This window comes from Nansenia antarctica (assembly GCF_963989245.1).
Source record: "Nansenia antarctica genome assembly, chromosome: 20".
NCBI lineage: Eukaryota > Metazoa > Chordata > Actinopteri > Argentiniformes > Microstomatidae > Nansenia > Nansenia antarctica.
Window position 1 is genome coordinate 13,094,295 of NC_137693.1, and position 18,447 is coordinate 13,112,741.

At 38.5% G+C, this 18,447-nt stretch overlaps 1 protein-coding gene across 1 annotated transcript; it reads left to right on the forward strand.

The window, feature by feature from the left end:
- Positions 1-1,268: 1,268 nt before the first annotated feature.
- LOC308174361 (52 kDa repressor of the inhibitor of the protein kinase-like) lies at positions 1,269-18,432 on the forward strand (the record flags this gene model as incomplete). Its single annotated transcript, XM_080549439.1, has 6 exons — positions 1,269-1,545; positions 2,268-2,385; positions 2,849-2,953; positions 3,300-3,336; positions 18,051-18,276; positions 18,411-18,432. Exons 1-6 carry the CDS (start codon positions 1,412-1,414, stop codon positions 18,430-18,432), a joined length of 642 nt encoding a protein of 213 aa, XP_080405565.1. The 5' UTR covers positions 1,269-1,411.
- Between the last annotated feature and the right edge of the window lie 15 nt (positions 18,433-18,447).

Below are 18,447 nucleotides of genomic sequence, written 5' to 3' on the forward strand. Positions count from 1 at the left end.
CAAAAAAAAAAAGGAATTCGTATTTTTTTGTATATATAATGGTCCAAGCAGGAATTGAACTGACAGGTTAACATTGCTAGTGCCATGCTCTATCAGCTGAGCCACAGTGGACCACATTGAGGAGTGTGGCAATTCTCCTTCTAAATACACTAAATACACTATACACACGAACATCACAACCATATGTGCTTGTTGAACTTCTCATTCCAAAACCATGGGCATTAATATGGATAAATGGTTGGTCTCATTTCATTTCATTTTTGGCATTTAGCAGACGCTTTATTCCAAAGCGACTTCCAATTGATACATTTGACTAAGCAAGTGAATCATCAATTTCACCAGTCGTAGCAGGAAGAGTAATCTAGCTCAGGCCAGGGGCCATTGGCAGTTGTCCTGATAGAAGAAGAAAGTTTTGGGGAGGGGAGTTTGACACAGGAGAAACAGTACAAGGGGGGGGGGGTAGAAATCTTAGGAGACACACTATAGAGGAAAGCAGGTGTCTCAGGAGACACAGTGCTGAGGGGTAGTAGATGTCTCACGAGGAGCAGTTAAGGTGTAACCTGAAGAGATGGGTCTTCAGTCTCCGGTGGAAGATGGGGAGTGACTCTGCAGTTCTGACAGCCGTGGGAAGCTCATTCCACCAGCGGGGGTCCCACCTTTGCTGGTATAACAGCTTCCACTCTTCTGGGAAGACTTTATACTAGATTTTAGAATATGGTTGCCTAGCCCAGACCATGTGTCCACATACTTTTGTCCATATAGTGTACATTTTGTGGAATTGCATTTCACCCCTATGCTACTGGCATTCTTGATAACGATGCTTTCCCCTGTTGAAAACAAATATGTCTTTGATCACAACACAGTGACTTAATTGAAACCATTAAGTACAACGTTATACAAGGCTCTCATTATATAGTGGTAAAGATTTGCATTGATCTATGTATTATGCAGAGTTTTTAGATCTTGGTGCACAGTCAATTCAAATAATACACTACTTCTGGTTCAGGTGGTCTCTGAACTGTTCGTCACGTGACAAGTGGAATATTTGATGAGATGCCTCGTGGAGTGGAGTTTACGCTATAGTTGTCATAGCCCGAATTCATAGTCATTTACACATTAGAATTGTAGTGCCATAATCGACGGGGAAATTACAGCATATTATTATATCCTGGTTATGACTTCTAGTGCACACATGGTATTGAGAGCAGAGATCAATGCGCCATTCAGCGTTCTTGTTCATTTCCGCTCTGGTGTGAGTCCTTCCTGGTTAGGAGCACCGCAGAACTGCTCCACGCAACAACATCAACTTTTTGGAGTATGAAATAATGTAGCGATTCTGGTGTGAAGTTCATTTGATGAGTACTAGTATTGAGTTTAGGCTCACCCGATGGGATTGTGATTAATTAGTAGGATGCATGACTTATCTGAGCCAGAGAGTACATGCATGCAGCCCAACATGAGCGTCTGCTGCGCCGCGCCGAACTGTCATCTAGACACAGAGAAATCAGACGTGCCCTTCTTCACATTTCCGTTAGAACCGGAGCGGTAAGTGCAGTGTAATTAATTGTATATTTTAATCGTGTTTAGTCCCTATTATCTTGTTTTTGTTTGTATTGAAAAGTAGCTAGCGGTTGATAGTGTTTCAGTGAAAAAAATCTCGAGCTGGGGTGTGACTAATCCCTGGAACAAAAATGTGCCATGGAACGTCCTACGATTAAGAAAATGACCCGATGTCAATTGGGAATATGTAACTATCGTAAATTCCATAATGATTAGATGCCCCTGTATTGAAACATAATGTATGAACGCTCGTTTCCATGTGCTACACAACTTTTATTGCAATTGGAAATATTCGTTTCTATTCCCACAATTACACCGACCCCTCTAGCTTTTTCTTGCCCGTGTTAGCAACAATAGCTTTATCCGGCGATAGTGCAGCTGTGGTTATTATTACTAGTACACTCTACCCGTTTACTGAGGTGCATTATCAAGTTATTAAATCATAGTGAAATACAGTAATAGCTGGCCAACTTTGTCCTATTTTTACCCAGTCAACTTTCATGCTCGGTCTTGCTTTGCAGCTCAATGTAATGTTGGCTAGCTGTGATGTGGTAGGCTAGCCATGTAGCACACCAACGGCCATACTGGGAAAGGACATTATTAAGATGATGGCGCTAAAATGTATTAGCATTTCATGAAGTTGGGTTTTTACGCACTAAGTGGAATCTAAATAAGTTTGGACCTAATCATTCCATTTCATCTTGCAGATGTAAACAGTGGTTGGATAACTGCCGCCGGGCAGACCTGGCTGGTGAGACCCCGGAGCAGATGAACCTTCACAGACTCTGTGCGAATCACTTTGAGCCCTCCTGGATGTGTCAGCACGTAAGTATGAGTCCATCAGTGTGTTTATGACTAGCAGAGGGGCAGGGGATTGGTGAATCTGCGTAGTGTAGTGTAAAATAATTGTGGTGATGTTTGCCTACTACATGATGATGTATGCCTGTATGTTTGTGATTTTGAATTTGAATTCACATTTAACTTAACATTATGCATGCATGTCAAATAATGAATGTGAGCTATTAGCTCCACCTAGTGGATGCTCGTGTAGAGGCTCCTGAAGTGCATTTATTCAATATAATGTCCTCATTTGAAACAGTGTGAAAGGCTTTATTTTCATGGTTTCTTTTCAAAAATGGCACTTGTTCATTCTGAGAGCTATGCATTGGCGTGTTTGTATTCAGAAAAAAAGGTCTTATCAACATGCACAAAATCCTGTAGGTACTTGCACTCAGACATAAAGTGACAATAATGTTGATTTGCCCGTTTTTCTTTTTTCTTTTTTCAGAGTACCTTAAGAACAGTCCTGAAGGAGGGTGCCATTCCAACAATATTTGACTTTACAAGCCAGAACAGTCCATCCACCCGCAACAGGAAAAGAATAAGAGATCCTGTAAGTTCTTTGTAAATATGTTAATATTATTCACAAATGATTCTTAGGTGGCCCATTTTTTTTTGTCTTGAAGGATGAATTAAGGTAACACATTTCTGGCCACACGCTATTTGGATCGACCTGAACAACCACCAGCAATAAATATATGTGCTTCCTACCATAAGATGTCTATTAGTCCCTAATTACAATAATGACTGATGTTTGCTGACCTATCAATACATTTTATATTGTATAAATTTTTACATTGTTAACAGACCTACACACTGTTTGATCATATCTCATGTCGTTATGTGTAGAATTTGGTACAAGTACGTCTGACTAAGTATGCCTCTTTTCATCCATTTAGACTGAGGATGAGCTTGCTTCCTTGAAGAAAACTAAAGGTAATTAATAAGGAAGTCTTTAAGTCCTACTGAGAGAATTCTACATACTTGGTCAATAAAACATTAACATTGGAGAAAATAAATGTTCACATGCTAATACCATGTAGCAGGGGTGCAAACTTGTCACCTTTTGGGAGGGGGGGGGGGGTCTACGTCTCATCCAACTCAACTGGAAGTATGCAGGCATAACACATTTTCATGAATGTCGTGAATTTAATAATTACTTACTAATACTTAATTTTAAAAATGTGGCCACCCCTGGTTTAAATGTCTGTTACAATTAATCTCCAAGTGATTGAATTGTATTTTTTAAATGATAAGAAAGAAAAGGGGCCCTGTGCAAAATTGTGTGAACCCTTTTGGATTATTCTTTGTTACCTTTTGAGAAGATGATTACTAAGGCCCAGACCAAGGTGATTTACTCGCTAGGGCTTCAATGAGTCAGGGGACTATAATTCCAGGATTGAACTACCGTATTTTCCGCACTATAAGGCGCACTTAAAAGCCTTTAATTTTCAAAAAAAACGACAGTGCGCCTTATAACTAGCGCCTTATATATGGATCAATTGGTTAATTTGTTGATCCATACTGGTTGTACACGGCGCTCAAGGCGCTCTGTCAAAATGTTTCAGTACGACTGGTAAACTACAAAGCCGCACCGCTTGCAGCATTACGGTAATCAGTAAACACCGGTATACTGTGCTTACAGTCCCACACCACTTGTGTGTGTATAAAGACCCCCAAGTAAAGAAGACTAAACAGAGTTTCCGAGGGAACAAAGTGAGATTCTTGGTGCTTTCAACTTGAAGTTTTAAAGTACCCACTCGATATAATAAACAACAGTTTAACGATCACTAAACACTTATCATTTGTGTATTGGATTCATTATTCTCGTTTGCCGGAGGCTACCGGTAAGGGAGGGTTGACTTGTAAACATAGTTTCGTTTTAGCTCGTGTTCAAAAGCAAGAACTGTGTGTTCATCTAGTTGTGTAGTTATGTGTTTTTAGCATGTCGATGTTCTCCCAGTATGTTGTCATGTTATTAAAATACAGTTTAGACCTTCGTAGCGATGTGTTTTGTTAGCTGTTAGCCGCTAGCAGCGTTTGTTGTGGTTTGGTCAGAGTCACTTTTCTCCCATTCAATGTTTGAGGTGAACCAACATTCAAATACGCCTGTCGTGTTCAATCTTTCTCTGATTTGAATGTATGACACATCATTTGAAAGCTTACAATCTGTAGTTTAAGCATGTGTAAAAACTGAAAAAGTACGTTGTACATTTCACCAGGAGCTGTCACATATTGGTTGTTGGTTATAATTGTATAGCCTATTGGTTGTTTTCTGGTGTTGTTTTGCTCTGTTTGTAGTCTACTTGATGTATTTTTATCAGCTGTTAAATCACCACAGCGGTTAATCCACTAATAGAGATAATAGCAGATTGAAAATGCTTGTAGCTAACTACTCTATATCTCGTGGTTGCAGCTATTGCGAATTGCTGTTCACGCGAGTCAGCTGTGAATCACCGCAGGTCCTTGACGCTTGTTGCAAAAATGGATGACGAACGGCTGATACTTGAGGTGGAAAAATATATATTTTTGACAGTGGAGCAGGTAGAACGTTGACGGTGACAACGCTCAGGTGGAGCTTGGACAACGGGAAGTTGACACAACACCGATGGAGAGGTGACGCAACGCAGTAGGTGGAGCTTGGGCGTAACGCAACCCCAGTCAAACGTTTGACTGCAGTATCTATTCTATGCGCCTTATAATCCGGTGCGCCTTATAATCCGGTGCGCCCTGTATATGAAAACAGTTCTAAAATAGGCCATTCATTGAAGGTGCGCCTTATAATCCGGTGCGCCTTATAGTGCAGAAAATACGGTATATATTCTGAAGTAACTCCATGCCTTCTAAAGTATCTGACTGCGGTGGCTGTTGTGTCCGGTGTTAAAAACCATGGGTTCCAGTTGTCCAAGGATGTCAGAATCAAGATAGTTCACTTCCACCATCAAGGAGAAGGCTACAAAAAACTCTTGCAATGTTTCAAACTACCCATTTCCACTGTCAGAAACATCAGAAAATGGAAAATAAATGGAACAATTGTCATGGCAAGATCTGGAAGACCAAGATGCTCAGAAGAACCCACACATCACTGCAAAAGAGCTGGAAAAAAGAGAAAAAGACACCGGTCTATTTGTTCATAGGACAACAAAGACCTACATGGCAGAAGAAAGAAGCCTTTCCTACAACCTCAACAAAAAATTAAGCATCTGAAGTATGCAAAAGAAAACCTTCAAGAAGGCCGAAGAATATTTCTGAGCTAGAGGTGTTTGTTCTGCCAGGAAGAATGGCGGAAAATTCAAAAAACAAAAATTGAAAGACTCTTGCAAGCTGTTATAGTTGCCAGAGGAGGAGTAGGTGAATCAATCTATGAAAAAAAGCACTTCACCCCAAAAAAATTGATACAAAAGGTTTTTGATGGATTCCGATAGTATTGGGCGTGCTAAATAACATACTAAAAGTCGACCAAAATCGACCCCCCGAAAGCCGCCATTTCCAAGATGGCGTCCCAGATGGCGGTGGAGATATTAAAATGGCTATATCTCAAATTGAGAATATGGTGCAAAGGATTTCTCAACTGATTCTGGTACCTCTGGGCATGTTCACTAACATACTAAAAATCTAGGAAAATACACCTTCCAGAAAGGCTTAATTTTCAAGATGGCGTCCAAAATGGCGGCAGACCAAGCTTAAAATGGCTATATATCTCAATAGAAAAAAATATATAACTATGATTTTTCACTTGATTCTGATACCTCTAGACATGCTTGTGAACATACTAAAAATCTAGGAAAATACACCTTCCGGAAAGGCATCATTTTCAAGATGGCGTCCAAACTGGCGCCCAGGAGCTTAAAATGACTATACAAATACAAATAGCTTACTAAAAAAGGTGTTTGCACTCTCCAGCTCTCAAACTACTATACTTGAAGCCTTCTTTTTGACCATTATAGTTGTTATAGTTAGAGGTGTTTGCACTCTCCAGCTCCCAAACTACCATTGTTGAAGCCTTCTTTTTCTGAATCAGTTTATTTTAATTTATTCGTTTCTGACCAAGTCCTGTGTTTGGGCATGTCTGGGCGTGTCTGACCTGGCAGTGTTATTTAAGCCCCAGTTTCATTCTAGTCTTTGACAGAGGTGTTTGCACTCTCAGCTCTCAAGCTAGCATAGTTGAAGCCTTCTTTTTGACCATTATAGTTGTTATAGTTAGAGGTGTTTGCACTCTCCAGCTCCCAAACTACCATAGTTGAAGCCTTCTTTTTCTGAATCAGTTTCTTTCTTTCTTTTCTGACCTAGTCCTGTGTTTGGGCATGCCTGGGCATGTCTGGCCTGGCAGTGTTATTTAAGTCCCAGTTTCATCCTAGTCTTTGCCAGAGGTGTTTGCACTCTCCAGCTCTCAAGCTAGCATAGTTGAATCCTTCTTTTTGACCATTATCTGATTTCTAAAGTGATGAGTGAATTCAGTGCCCAGATCTGTCCCATTTGTAAATTAGAAGATGGAAGTGATTTTGTTGAGATTCGTCAGAAAGTTGCTGATGGGATCAATAAAGCTAGTGTTAAAAGAGGTGACACTGTTCATGTGACTGCTGGCATGAAAGTACATTCAGAATGCCGCAAAATGTACATGCATAGCCGAGATATTGATTTACATTTACAGAGGAAACAGAGCGGTGAATCAAGTACCACTAATAAAAGGACTAGTACTAGGCAGTCTGAAGCTCCATTCAATAGCCAAACTGATTGCCTTTTCTGCGGCACAAATGTTCATGAAGGACGTGCCGACTACAGTTACGTGAAAACAGACAACTTTGCAAAGTCTATATTGCAAAGCTGTGATAAACGAAATGATGAGTGGTCATTCAAAGTCAAAGGTAGAATTGAATACTATAATAGTGATTAGGGCTGGGTTCAAAAAATCGATTTCCCGATTCTGAATCGATCTTCATTAAATTAGCGATTTATCGATTCATAAATCCCGAGATCGATCTTTTTTTTTTTTCTTTTTTTTTTTGCTTGCAGCTTCAACCCGCAACGAGATCTCGTGGCCAGATCTCGCACTACAATAATTTATCATATCTCACGCAACGTGAGGTCTCAACACTAACATCTAAAAACATGGCAATGGCAGGGACACTCAAGTCACCACCAGGCTTAAAGTCAGATGTCTGGGTGCATTTTGGATTTAAAAAATGTGACGATAGAGATGAGCTGGACAAAAGCAAAGTCATATGTAAATAAAAAGTACATTCATGTAACTGCTTTGGAGTCAATTCATTGATATGTTTAACAATGCTACATGTTATAGGGTTCCTTGAACAATTTATAGCATTAGTTCGGAGAATCTCTTTCATATTCAAGCAAAAAATGTATATTGTAACTAGATCGAATCGGAATCGAATCGTGAATCGAATCGAATTGGGAGCTGTGAATCGGAATCGAATCGTTTTGGGAAATCAGTGGCGATACCCAGCCCTAATAGTGATCTACATGCTGCAGACTGTGTGTATCATAATGCTTGTAGCACACATTTCCGGTGTGACAGTGATGTTCCCATGGAATTTCAGCCTGATTGTAATCCAAAGCGGAGAAAGTCTGGAAGGCCAAAGAATGAGGACCAAGAACAAGCCTTCTCAAAAATGTGTGCTTACTTTGAAACGAATGATGATGGACAGCTGACCGTTTCTGCACTTAGGTGTAAAATGCAAGAGTATTTGTCTAAGGCCGATTCCATCCCATATAGTAATCAATACCTAAAAACATTGCTGATGCAACGATATGCAAATAGCATATTTATTGCAGAAGGAGATGGCTTGGATTGTATTGTTACAATAAGAGAGAAAACATCAGACATACTCAGATCCTACTATAACAACACAAAACAAAACAGTGATGAAGAGTCTGAGAAGAGACACTTACTTGAAACAGCTGCAAAACTCATAAGTGACATTATTACTAATGTTCCACCTGTTAATGAGTACCCGACTACAGAGACACTAAAACTACAGAATGCCCTTGACTATATTACACAATCACTCCACATTGTGTTAAAAGCTTTGTTTGTCGGTAAAGAGACAGAGCAGAAAATTGCTAGTATTGCTCACGCAATCATACAGGCAGTCCGACCACGAGCTGTCCTTGCCCCTTTGCAAATTGGCCTAGCAGGTCATTCATTGTAACTGTACCACTGCCTGCAAGACACTTCGCTGCTCATGCAGAAAATATGGACTACCTTGTACTACTGTCTGTGGACCATGTCAACTTCATGAATGTGACAATCCACATAACAAGTTTCTCCCAGAGGATCCTGAAGATGATGATGAGTAGGCCTAAAGACCACAATAAGTGGGTCATTTATTTTGTGTTCAACACCAAAGCCAGCTTTCTAGGTTGAATATAATAACCAATTTTAATTTTAGCCAAAATAAGCTACAGGCAGCCATTTTGATGATGCAAATGATGCATTCCTAGCAGATATATTTAGCTAGATATTTTGCTCGTTATTAATGTATAGAGGTGCCAGAATCAGTTTATAAATCCTTTTAGAATTTTTTTCCCATTTGAGATACAGGCATTCTAAGCTCCCAGTCGACATTTTTGGACACCATTTTGAAAGTTAAGCCTCTTCGGAAGGTGTATTTCCCTAAAACTTTAGTATGTTCCTAAGTATGTCTAGGGGTACTTGGGGTACCAGAATCAAATGACAAAATCATTTATATAATTTTTCTATTGACATATATATAGCCATTTTAAGCTTGGCCGGCCGCAATTTTGGACGCCATCTTGAAAATGAAGCCTTTCTGGAAGGTGTATTTTCCTAGATTTTTAGTATGTTAGTGAGCATGCCCAGAGGTACCAGAATCAGTTGAGAAATCCTTTGCACCATTTTCTTAATTTGAGATATAGCCATTTTAATCGCCCCGGCGCCATCTGGGACGCCATCTTGGAAATGACGGCTTTCATCTTCCTGTCTAAACTCCGCTGCTGCTGGATAGACCATCTCGTGATGCAAAGTTGAAATTAGTGATGGGCAAAGCAGTTCCTTTCAGTGAAGTCATTCATTAAAATCAGTTCACTAAAGATTTGTTCAAAAGAGTCGTTCACCGAATCGTTCAGTGCTTCTCGGAGCTCTGACTGCGTAGACCTACTCAGTGTACATGGCCGAACTATCAGTTCAGCTCGCTAACTAGTTAAGTAGTTCAGTCAGTGAACTACACTGTTTCCTCCCTCGCCAGGGAATTTTTTTATTGATCACTTATATATAACAAAGCACAATAACTGAAAAATAAATAAATAACAACAGCATTGCATTGTGTCATCAAAAAACATCTACTCAGGGTTTTTCCTGGCACAAAATGAGGTGTTATGACAGAGACAGTTTGTTAGTCCTTGTTAATGACAGTAGTACCATATCAGTCCAAAACCTATTGTTGACTGTCTGATGAATAGAACTTTTCAGCGATTGAAAACCCTGATAGACTTAAAAATTGATCATTTTGCAAATAATACATTAAAAGTAACACTGATTAACGCTATAGGCTCAACTTGTCATTCTGGATAATGGAACAGCAAGCGCTGGTTCCCTGTTTTGTCTTTACGTGCACAGCTATTTCGCTAGCAAACACGAAAGCTAAGCTTATTTGCAGTACAGCGCCACCAGGGTTCGGGTTAAATAGTGCCCCAGCCACCACGTCTGCGCAATGCCACAATTGCAGTTAGAAATAACATAAATCCACCGAGTGCAACGCTTGTAGAAAATACGACCGTCAGAGTTTTGTTGAGAGCTGGAGGCGGCAAGAAATATGACGGAGACGGCCGCCTCATAATTCTACTATTAAGCGGTAAACATTCAAGTCTGAAAAATGTCAGCAAGTGGGAAGAACCAATGTTGTTTTACTTTTATTGGCAATCGTTTTGTCTCTTGAGACTGGGTAAAGTGGTTGTGCAATGTGTGGTTATCGTGCAGTCATAGCCTCTATGCCAGGGGTGGCCAACCAGTGGCTCTTTGCCTGTCTCTGTGCGGCTCTTTAATCCATTAATTAAAAGTGTGTGGTTCGCTCTCTGTGTCTCAATAGGCGTCGTTTTGGTATGGCAATCTATGGCACTCGCCATACCTGGCTTAACATTTAAAAAAATCTAAAACACGTTTAGTCATTTTGGTGATTTTATCCACTCCACACAACGGTAACTCAAAACCTCCCGGCTCCATCTCACCCCACCAGCCAAGCGCTGTAGTGGAGCGCAGGGTTGCCAGACGGGATTGACAATTTCAAGCCCAACCAGTCTAAAAGCTGCCGAATCCACCCTTCCAAAGTGACCAAAAGTAGGCCTATCTGGCAACACTGGAGCGGGACATCGGTTCCTCAATAAACAAGCCATGAGTTCATGTTAAAACCTTGTCCACGATTCTCGTTCATTCAGGTGTGTTAAACAAACTGTATAAATGCCATTTACATACTGTTGGTTCAAATGTAACATATTAATGAACAAGTTCATGTCATGTTCTGTCAGTACAAACATGTTCTAATGTTATTTTAGTGAGTTCGCTAGTTAGCGAACATTAAAGATTACAAGAGCTAGTTTACGTACAGTACGTCAACAATGTCTCTATTCTCAATAATTTCAGTAATAATTGTACCAAATTGGGGCCAGTAACACTGACTTGTGTGTGAGTAAGTTATATGTGTGTGCAAGCATGTTTTTGATATTGTCAATCGTCTCACTTTTACTAGGTGAGCTGGTATAACAAATATGCCAGGGGAAAAAAGGAAAATGGACATAGACCTCTTTTGGTCAAAGGGCAGCAGAGACAAGTACAGGGACACAGGTGAGGTCTAAACAGGTGACAGGGACACAGGTCAGGTCTAATCTAGCGTTTTAACAGTGCAGTTTGTTTAGAGTTGAGAATAGCTAAATCTGTTATGTTTTGTTTCTAAGGAGATTGAACCAGTCTGCCTGCTAGGAAAGATGTAGGCTACTACCTGCATACTGTAGTTGTCTCCTTTATTCATTACCTTAATGTCACATAAGTAAATTGTATAGAAACAACTCACCAAAATTGACTATTGCACAACTGTTTTGAAAAAAAAATCCACGAGGGGGGGAACCCCCCTTCAACCCCCCCACTCAGACCTTGCCATACCGTGGCTTTTGCTGAAATTACACCACTGGTCTCATAGCCTATTGGTAATGTATTGCGTATGTGTGAATGAGCGCTTTTGTGAGCCCGCATGTTTGATGTGGCTCTTTCTGGTACCCCAACAATGTTTTGTGGCTCTTAGTCTCCGACTGGTTGGCCACCCCTGCTCTATGCAATCAAACAGTCCGTAATTCAATTGAATGCTTTCTCTATCAGAGAAACACATTTAAAAAATGTTTGCCCTTTATATATTGTCACCCAATAATATCAAAATTCTCATGTGCACTCCACAAATCATAGCCTTTCTGCAACCCAATGCATTTAGGATGATTAAATATTAATAATATTTGTACGGCCACTTAATGGTCCCATATTATGAAAAACTCTTACTTTTCAGTGCTTGTGCACATACATGTGGGTCTCTGATGAGCCTACTAACACATACATGTGGATCTCTGATGAGCCTACTAATACGCAAATCAATACCAGGTGTCCATAACAAAACGGCAGACGAGGTAAATGTAAGTATTTAAATAATTGTGCTATGTGTTTCTTTTGCTGTTTAGCACTATAATAGCTATGGTATTAGGCCTAGATGTAGTTTTCTAGAAAGTTACTGCCTTACTTGCTGCAGGATCCACAATAACGTTTACAGTATTAGTTAAACGATACACGTGTGAAAAATAAATGGTCACACTGCAGGAATCCCTTTGCTTGGCAATAGGGCTGGGCAAACGATCAACATTTTTTTTTCGATAATCGTAACGAATTAACGATCAATTATCGATTAATCAATAAGCTTTTTTTTCATAAAAAAAAAAACTAGGGCAGAAATAACAAGCATGTTTTCCTTGGGGAAAAAACTTTTTTTGTGTTGCTATTGCAGAATTGCACAATGCACACATTCATTCATTCACATTAACTAGACACTACAGTCAGATAACAATCCTCTTAAACAAGGCAGTGAGTAGCCTAAATTGTTTAACTTAAAAACACATTTTACATTATAAATAAAAATATAGAAAATAAGTAACTCACCATAGGAGCAGTAAAAAAAACAGTTACTCACAAATAGGAGGATGACTGAAAACGTTAGTGTCCTTAAGAGCGTCCAGCTTAACTTAAATTTAAACTCCAGCGAGAGACTGTAGGCGTTGTGCATCACACCTCCCGCGTATAAGATGAGGCATGATGGAGGGCTGAGAAGTACAAGGTAGCGAAGGAGCAGTCAGGGTCGGGTGTACGGCTTGCAGGTGGTATTTCATCGGGGTCGTCGTCGTATTATATTTATAGGTCACTGCGCAGTGTTTGCAATGAACGAGGTCGCCTTTCAGATCAAAATGCTCCCACACCAAGCTTCGTTTCGCTCGCTTCGCCATTTTCCAAGCAGTGTGTGTTCCAACAGTTTACCGCACAGCTGATTAATCAATTAAACATGCAAGGTGCCTTTCAGGAAGTAGTGGAGATCGTGCACCTATTACTGGAGGTCAGGTTACACTAACGTACGGGAACTTCCGTCATGCCGTACTGCGTTGTGAAATTCAATGCGAAGGCAAATGCAAAGTTCATTTCTCACACATAACGTGGACAAACTAATTTCCATTATTATTATAAATAAAAAAAATAAAAATAAAAAGATTATCGAGCAAAATATTTTGTGATCGACCAAGACCTTATCGATCAATTAATCGATCATCGATCATTGATGCCCACCCCTACTTGGCAACATTGTGTAACTTTGATTAGCACCCAGCAGCTAACTTGCTCCGATCAACTTCGGGTAGAAGAAATATCTGCTTCCATCACATTATTTGTGCTTTCCTGAATAACGTATTCGGAATCGGCTACATCCCTACTAAGTAGCTTAGTCACAGACACAAGCTCAGCAGTAACAATTCACAATTAAATAGCTTTTCTTGTAACTCGATAATCCATTGAAAACAATGTTCCCTGAGAAATGTAATGCTTAAGTATTACTCGCTGGCGTTCAACACGTTAAATCCATAACATGAGTCATTTATCTTGTTTATCCTTTACTATTCGTTGCATTCAAACATTGCACTCAATACATTGATTGCAAAACGTTAACCTCCAACATGCAAAACTATTTTGTTTGATCTATGTCCTCTGTTTAAATATAAATGAGCAGCAACTAATTTGCATTTAAAGCTACGGACAACAAAAACAACCTGTCGACAAAAGGACTGAAACACGGGTATAGAGGCATGCTAGAATGCTTCATCTGAGTGGTATTTTCATCAAAAAAAAACATGTTTTGGGGACCCCAGAGACCTATATTAACTTGAAGTAAATTGAAAAAGATATACTAGGGGACCTTTAAAGGGGCGATCTCTGATTGGTACATCCATTATTTTTACTTTGAAATTAATGATATACAGTGTGTACAATGTGTTATAGACTCAATTTTAAAATGATTAAATCCAAAAAAATAATGTCATCAATCCACACACAATACCTCATAATGACAAAGTGAAAACAAGTTTTTAAAATGTGTGCAAATGTATTAAAATGTAAGCAGAGAAATACCTTGTGCATAAGTATTCATACCCATTGCTATGACACTCTTAAAATGAGCTGAAAAACTAAAATGTCATCAACAAATCACTCAGTAACTTGAATTGAGTCCATCTTGATGCAAGGATAATAGTTTATGTAATTTTGGAATTAATAACTTTCTTTTTATAGGGTCTCTGATTACACACTGTGTAGATTAGGATATATATATATGGGTATGAATACTTCTGCACATGAGGTGTTTCAGTTTTAATACATTTGCATATATAGGCACTTTATAGCCACTGATTGGTGAGCCAGTGAGCTTATTTCCACCACTCCTGTTGGACTGATCTGAACTGAGTGAATGATAACAGAGGTACAGTGGGGGAAATTAGTATTTCACCCCCTGCTGATTTTGTTAGTTTATCCCTGTAGCACCCTATAATGTAATAATTTCCTGATAATGTAATAATGCCTGATAATGTAATACAATGTCCACTTAACTCCATCGAAAATGTAATAAAAAACCAATAATGTAATAATTGACCAATAATGTAATAAAATAACCTGACTGATATTGTAATAACATTTTTACTGATAATGTAATACTTTATTACATTATTGGGAATTTATTACACTTTCAGGTGGGTCATTTTCTTTTTAAACTGATAATGTAATACTATGTTCATTTTCAATCCAGAGTTCTACATTTTGGTTTTTAAGAATCTAAGACTGTTGTATACACTGGATTTGAAAATAACATGGAAATAACAGAATGACTACTGGGTTAAATGACAGACTTGCATATGTGCAGATTACTCAGGGACATGAACAAAACCTTTGGTAACTCTTCATTTGAGGAGGGTATACAGTGGGTGCGGAAAGTATTCAGACCCCTTCAGTTTTTCCACATTTTGTTGTATTATAGCCTCAATTTAAAATGAATCAAATTAAAATAATTTGCCATCAATCCACACACAATACCCCAGAATCACAACAGAAAATCAAAAAATCTACTAAATTGTACTAAACGTAATGCTTTGTAGTAAAACCAAATAAACACATTTCCAGCAACTTTCTTTGCTGTCTCACTTGAATTCATTGTTGCAAACACAATTATGGATATTAGATAGACCAATTATAGACCAATTTTGTAGAGTGACTCCGATGATGTTGTCCCATCGGCTGTGCTTTTACCCCTCCACCATTCAATTTTGTAGATTTATGTAAGTCTCCCCAGGCCTCAGGGTCACATTCCTGAGCAGTTTTGTTACTCTCCATTTTCTCAATGTTTTATGGCAACCTGATCTACACAGAGTCTCATTGACTCCTATGCAAATTAGAAAGCCTATAAAAACAAATAGTTTCATTCCAAAATTACACAAACTATTGTTCTTGCATTAAGATGGACTCAATTCAACCTATGGAGTAATTTGTTGATGACATTTTTGCATTCTAGCTCATTTTAAGAGTGTCATAGCAAAGGGTCTGAATACTTTGTACATGGGGGTTTTCTAGTATTCTGGGTTGCGTTAACCGGTAATTACCGGTCTTTGTCCGATAAAATAATTCCCTTTAAGCACAATTTGAATACAATTTGCTAAAATTAATTTGTCACATATTCTGATTCCTTCTACATTAAAAAAGACGAATATATAGGCTATATTTTTTCTTTTATTATTAATGTGTAGACTAGCCTACGCGATGAACAAACAGCGGCAGGGTTGCCAGTTGGGATTGACAATTTACAGCCTAACTAGTCCGCTAAATAACCGCTAAACCCAGTAGCCCATTCGGCGGTAACCCGCCCCATCTGGCAACCCTGTCTCATCAAAAGCTAAACTAGGCATACTTAAAATTACCAATTACATCCTCAAATCCCATTAATGCAATTGAAATAAACATCTTAGCCTACAGTCGTAATTCAAAGTAGCAAAGGTGACTAGGCCCAGTGTGGCGCGCGTGCAGCCCTGGACAGTAGCGCATGCGAATCATGAAAGCCTATATTATTATATCGTTTGCATCTAATCGTATCGGATGAGAAATAGACATTAAATGGCATATATAGGCTACACAACAGCTAATCACCGCGACAAACACCTATATTATATTTGAATATGATGACCGGAATTTCTCCCGTTTGTCCGACACATTGAAATCTTTCCGGACACTTTGACCGGCACCAATTTTTTCTAACGGAAACCCTGCTAGTATTTCAATTTTAAAAAGTTTACAAAAATTAAAAGAAAACTGATTCTGGGGTATTGTGTGTGGATTGATGGCAAATTATTTTAATTTGATTCATTTTAAATTGAGGCTATAATACAACAAAATGTGGAAAAACTGAAGGGGTCTGAATACTTTCCGCACCCACTGTATCCCCTCCTCAAATGAAGAGTTACCAAAGGTTTTGTTCATGTCCCTGAGTAATCTGCACATATGCAAGTCTGTCATTTAACCCAGTAGTCATTCTGTTATTTCAATTCCAGTGTAAATAATATTCTTAGATTCTTAAATCCAGTGTATACAACAGTCTTAGATTCTTAAAAAACTAAATGTAGAACTCTGGATTGAAAATGAACATAGTATTACATTATCAGTTTAAAAAAAAAATGACCCACCTGAAAGTGTAATAAATTCCCAATAATGTAATAAGGTATTACATTATCAGTCAAAATGTTATTACAATATCAGTCAGGTTATTTTATTACATTATTGGTAAATTATTACATTATTGGGTTTTATTACATTTTCGATGGAGTTAAGTGGACATTTTATTACATTATCAGGCGTTATTACATTATCAGGAAATTATTACATTATAGGGTGCTACAATCCCCTTATAAAGAAATGGACCGTCTATAATTTTAATGGTAGGTTCATTTTAACAGAGAGACAGCATATAATGTTATATGAATTAAAAAAAAAAAAAATCTGTTTTATTGAGTAAAATAAGTATTTCACCCCCTACCAACCAGCAAGAATTCTGGCTCCCACAGACCGGTTATGGGACCATGAGGCACACAGATTAGTCCTCTCACGTTAAAGTACTCCTAATCTCAACTACCTGTATAAAAGACACCTGTCCACAATCAATCACATTCCAATCTCTCCACCATGGGCAAGACCAAAGAGTTGTCTAAGGACATCAGGGACAAGATTGTAGACCTGCACAAGATTGGAATGGGCTATATAATATATTATATTTTATTATAATAAATATAAATTATTATTATTTATTTATATTTAAGTTTACTGCTAAGTTAGTTTAGATTTGTATATACGGCAAGACCTGGTTTACAAAACTACGTTATGATTTCATTGTAGCTCAACTAGCTTACAGCTGTGTTTTAGTGCTATTCAATGCAAGATAGGAACACTGGCTGGCGCTGATTGACTGAGGTTTTAACTAGGCAGTATTGTAAAAGGTTACGTTACTTCATCATTAGGCTTACATTTTATATGCTTTATACTGTAGATTTCGTGTCACCATGTCACTGGGAAGATGTTTAAATAGCAGCATTTTCATTGAAGCCGCAGTCTTGTGATTTTTTCCAGTGATTACTTATTTCCCAGTAATATTACTTACATGACTGCACATAGCATAATGGGGGAATTACAACTCTCACCTTTCCATAACCAAAACACCAATGACTTTTGCAAACATATAATAGGCCCTACATAGCTTAAAAACATGAACCATGTATACAGTATGTACCCCTAAATGAATGACATAACTTGGACATTACTGATGTCATAGACCAAGTGCTATTTGCATGGTCAATTCACATGGTCAATGCGTTTTCTCTTAATTTTTTGTTAGTGGCTCACTTTGATACTTTTGTATTTGTTTACACTCGTTCACCTTATTTTAAAACATTTTTAAATCCATCAAAGATTTAATCATGTTTGCATGGCATAATTATAATAATATATTGAATGTATGTGTAAATATGTTGTGTAACACATTTTGATTGCCATGACTATGTATCCTTTTGTACAGATGACGGTGCAACACATGAGGTGAATGAGGAAGTGAAAGAAGAGGCTGTAGAGAATAGTGTTTCATATGAGTTACAGCAAGAGGACCAAAAGAGCGGGAATGCCTCCAACTCCAAAGCAAAGGAAATCCTTAAAGTCCATTTCAAGGAAACTCTTGCCTTCACTGGATTCAGCATAAGGAATGATGCAAACCTCAACACAGATGAGCCAATGGGAAGTCATGGAGGGCAACAGTCTCTCAACCCTATCTGTGCTGAAAAGATTGACCAGAAGGAAATCCTCAAATTCAGTGAGGACCTCATGCGGGAGGAGATACAGAATAGTTTGAGATTGGCACGTTATTTCTCCATTCTGTTACAAGATGTGGCAAATATAGAGGGTAAAGATCAGATCCCAGT